Source organism: Penaeus japonicus, unplaced genomic scaffold (assembly GCF_977035675.1).
Source record: "Penaeus japonicus unplaced genomic scaffold, GWHDUDI00000001_assembly GWHDUDI00000041, whole genome shotgun sequence".
Taxonomy (NCBI): Eukaryota; Metazoa; Arthropoda; class Malacostraca; order Decapoda; family Penaeidae; genus Penaeus; species Penaeus japonicus.
The window spans coordinates 16,086,311-16,091,310 of NW_028234443.1; the positions used below are offsets into that span (position 1 = coordinate 16,086,311).

General features: G+C 34.8%; 1 protein-coding gene across 1 annotated transcript in view; it reads right to left on the reverse strand.

The window, feature by feature from the left end:
• LOC122254914 (uncharacterized) overlaps nucleotides 1-5,000 on the reverse strand; it is a gene marked incomplete in the record, with an annotated part of 90,439 nt that overhangs the window by 1,284 nt on the left and 84,155 nt on the right. The window contains 6 exon segments of the mRNA XM_086534404.1: nucleotides 1-721; nucleotides 1,152-1,349; nucleotides 3,031-3,218; nucleotides 3,753-3,876; nucleotides 4,085-4,211; nucleotides 4,665-4,790. The exon segment at nucleotides 1-721 is cut by the window's left edge and continues 1,284 nt beyond it. Coding sequence (XP_086390530.1) covers nucleotides 619-721; nucleotides 1,152-1,349; nucleotides 3,031-3,218; nucleotides 3,753-3,876; nucleotides 4,085-4,211; nucleotides 4,665-4,790 — 866 coding nt within the window.

Below are 5,000 nucleotides of genomic sequence, written 5' to 3' on the forward strand. Positions count from 1 at the left end.
ATTCACAAAGACTGGAATGCAGAGAAAAATAATGATCATAGTAAAAGTGAAAGTCCTTCAGTATGAAAGCACCATTTCAATTATGCACACTCATACTTCCATCGCATGAATATAAGGATACGTTGTGCAAAAATGTAATATGCATTACTTTACATCCTGCATTATCTGGAAATGCATATGAACATTAGAAAATACTTTTAAAGTACTCTGCTCTTTTGAAAATAAAATAAAAAGTTCATACCTCTTTGGGCTTACTAATATCATCTAACTTTCTTGTTCAGACAGCAAACAAAACTGCAATAATTTTTCACACTTCTCTCATCTCTGAATATATGTGATCCTTCTTTTGCAACTGCAGACCCTCTGTTCATAATTAATTTTAGAAGACCCTCTTTCCAGTCATTCTTTCTGATATAAAACTGCATTTGTTAGTTCAGAATTCAAGATATATATATGACATCTCTTTTCTGTAAGCTTATACAAAAAAATCATATTCTGTACAATTAAGTTATCACAAAATAAAAATTCAAAAGTTAAGTGAAAAAGGTACTTTCATCCTACCCTCTGTGAGAAAATCTACAACCGCCATACCCAACCATAACAAACTCTAGCAAGTGTTTAGTCATCTACAGGTGCCTCCAGACCGCAGATAATGGATTTCATAAATGAAGCTGCCGCCAGGGATGCGTATGGCTGCCAGTCCTTGTTTCTTGTTCCATCTCTGAAAAGTAAAAAATCCATTTAAACTGCATTCTATTTATGCATTCATTTCCCTTTCTTATTGATGAAAAATCATGCACTATGATTACAAACTTCTGTAATGGCCAATAAATCATGTATCATACCAATAATGATTTTCTAGTTGGGAAAAACTTATACATTACAGATACATGTGTATCTGATATGTATTTAATATCATATAATGTATATGTCACAGATAAGAGTGTGTGTTCCTAAAATGCCTTATCAATATCACTTTTACTTTTCCTTACTATGTGACATTTAGTTCTAGCCTTGAATTTACCAATACATTTTGTACCTTAAATAACATTTGAGAATTGTTAACCAGAGCTTCTATGAGATAAGTTGTCCCATTTCGAAAAATCTTAAATCTACAAACACTCAAGACTGTAGCATATCTGCAGACTTACTGGTAATCGGAAATGCCCCTTATAAATATGTAATGGTCCTTGCGATTGCCGTAGATGGATTCCACTACTGCATCAAATTCTTGATCGTAGGCGAGCACGGCAAGCTGTGACGCAAAGTCTTGTCTCATTTGGTCATTGCAAACCACAGAGTGACCTGAGGCTATCACTCCCATGTGTATGCGAGGTTTTGTTGGGTCCCTGTATAGTGCAGACATTGTAAGTATAACAGATACTTGCAAGGGATTAAGAAGTTCTATCATGTCTAGAAATAAAATTATAGTTCTTGATATCAAAAAATGTTGCCTAAATGTCAATCTCTCCTTCACTCAATCACTTATTAACTTATCAACCCACTTACATACCCTTTCATTTACTCATTCACTCATTTACATATTTACCTCACTTACTCATTCACCTACCTATTTAATCACTTCACTCATTCTCTTTCCCTCTCACTTGCTTACTCACCTATGTACTTACTCATTTACTCACTCATTTATTCAATCATTTCACTCATTCAGTCCTTCTCATACCCCTCACTCACTTACTTACCTCTTCACACACTTATCCTTGCAACTCTGTTTTATGTTCACAAACCTCAAAGAAAGGGGAGTGACAGATAGAAGACAAATCTTGATAAGTCTTTGCCTACTGCCTGATCTGTAACAGGCCATTTTGGACATCCACTTCCTCTAGACCCTAAATCCCTTTGATAAGATCCTTAACCCAAAGAGAAGACATCAACCAGAAAACCCTTTCTATAGTGCTCTACAAACTAACACATGTCACTGGCTAATTGCTGGAATCTCCTACCTATACACAATCATCACAAAGCGCAATATTTCCATTAACTCTTCCGCTATGGGCTTTTTTTCTCAGGGTTAGAGGAGTTTCGTTTTGTATAAAATACAAGCTAGTTATTCCTTCAGTTGTGTAATTAATGCATTAGACCAAATGCTAATCAGGATCAATTTTACTGATATGTCATACATATTCATAAATCATACCCTAACTCTAGAAAATAATAGAAAACACAACATTAATATGTTCAGCCTAGGCCAAACATCTTAACATGTGGCCCATCTAGCCCATCTAGGAAGGGTTAATCTTAACAAAGAAATGCTGCATTTCTTGCTCTAGATACAAAGCCATGACACCTGTCAATTCAGGCTTTAAAAGATTTTCCTTCAAAATGTGCATTTTGAAAAGGTGTGCTGACATCTACATGTGGCCAGTGAATATTGTGAAAAAATACAAGCACAAGAATGCAGAGGAAAGGCTTATGACATAAATACCTTATTCTTAATATTGGCATATCCATTGGTCTGTCTGATAATCTTTAAGAATAAAATATCAAAAAGGGCACATGAAACTGTAACACTTTTTCTTGGATATGTCAATTACAATCAGTTTTCTATTGCAACTTTCTAAAAAAGGAATCTGGAACTTGAGATAGACTTAAAATCATTACTAAATGCTATTCTGTTGATGATGAAAAAATACTGAATTATGCAACAATACCCAAAATTATGAAATCACATGAATGTATAACATTGTAAAAATCTTGCTTCACTGACTATTTCATTAAATGCACCACCATACTAATGCCATCTTATTTCAGCAACCCTTGCATTTGTTTAAAATATTTACAACTTTTACGAATCATTTAATAATTGGGAGTGAAACACGTGCTTGTGCGACAAAAATTAATTTTGGAAAACCCTACCTCTTCCTTCATAAATTTAATCACAATCTAAGTGCAAGTGCAGGCATGAGTCTGCTGAAACCTCACTGGGTCCTCAAACCCCAATACAGAAGAGCATCGTCAAAGGGCAGAGAAACAGAGAAGGGAAACGCGATGATGGGGAGATGCCATTACCTGACATTTTCGGCACCTTCGGGAGGCACGGGATGTGAAACCTCAATCACGTCTGAGCCACCAATACTCATGTACAGCTTGTCCGTTCCTTCTCCCGGTCTCTTAAAGTCCATCTCCTGTGCTGCCAATTTGCCGTTGCCTTCAGACATGTACTGGAGCCAGGGCGCTGGACTGCCTGTCTCCTCTCCCTAGGGGTAAGTGTAATAAAAATAGATAAATAACAAGGAGTACATTTTCAAATATATATTTTCTCAATCATAAAGTTATCCATTAGGAAAAGAAAAATGCGACTTGTATAACTTCCGTTACAATGATTACTGCTGACTTCAGGTTCTGCTCTTACTATAATTATGAAGACTGTTGTTGCTACATGTCTAAAACTTGCATAATCAATGCATCATAATAATAATAATAATAATAATAATAATAATAATAATAATAATAACAATAACAATAATAATAACAATAACAATAATAATAATAATAATAATAATAATGATAATAATGGTAATAACAATAATGATAATAACAATAATAAGAATAAGAATGATAAGAATAAGAATAATAAGAATAATAGAAATAATGATGATAATAATGTCAATGACAATAATAACAATAATAATAATATCAATAATAATAATCATAATGATAATAAATGAACAACAATAATAGCTATGCCCACATGATCCTTCACTAAGGCACCTTTCAGTAAGTTACTTTACCTGGTCCTTTAGTTGGTGAGCAATTTTCTGTAGAGTGAGGTCAGGTGGCCCCCAGGACTTGGTGTCGAACTCAAACAGCCCGTCTTCCAACACCTTTGCTCCTTCGCAATACATGTAAATAAACCTGCATGGAATTGTGATAGAATTAATGAGATATTTAGGGATGTTCAACTGCAATACAAAAGACACAAATGGAATACTTTTCTAACTTCAATCGGATGCTTATATTGTTTACAGTGGTTTCATCTATGCCTATATTTTTCTACAGATATATATATTCACAAACAATGGCATTAGATAATAATAAATCCATGAACTATTGTCAAACATACTTCTGTCCATCAGGTGGAGACGACACAACAACATCACCGAGTCGGACATGCTTGTTGTAATCTGTGTAGTGCGGAACGCCTCCTGCAGTTCCCACCAGGAAAACGTAATCCACTTTCTGGAACGTCCCTGTGATGGCAAGGAAAACACAGGCATGAATAATTATTATCCTACACACATCAACTTGAACAATCGAGTCTGAATGTATGGGTGTGATCTAATGTTGCATTAGGTATTGCAGGTTGCAGATTAATGCCCATCTATACACTGCATAATCCATTGGTGAAAAAAGGTAATGGGTAAGTCATTTTATGCAATGTAGGTTTGCACTGCACTAGCAATCTGACTAGGATAGAAAAAAAAAGAAGAGCAAAAAAAGAAAGAAGTAGAGAAAAACAATAGTAAAAAAAAAGTGGAAAGAAGTTAAACTTTTAAGTACTAGAGATGCAAAATTTTGCAAATGCAAAAAATGAATAAAACAAAATAAAAACAATAAGCAGAAGTAGAAAAAGACAGGAAAAAGAATATACAAGTAAATGAAGATAATGAAAAACAATAGAAAGAACATTCAAATGCACTTACCGAGCAACCGTGTTGTTGTGTTCCCAGCGGCAATGGAGGCTGACCGGTCACGGCCAACTGTGGGAAGTTTGGTGCACACAACTCTGTGCGCTCCAATGTTACCGAGTGTGTAGATGTTACTCTCGCCTGAAACATTTGGTAACGTCAGTCAGTAAGCCAGGTAACTTCAGTCTAGTGTAACTGTCTGATGCTTTATAAAAATAACAAAGGGATTGATTTCAACATAATGGAAGTTTATGTTAAATAAGTTGTTTTTATATTCTTACTTCTTCAAGCTGTGGGACAAAATTCCATTGGGTTGAAGCACGAAATATATTGATGTTGTTTTGTTCTGTT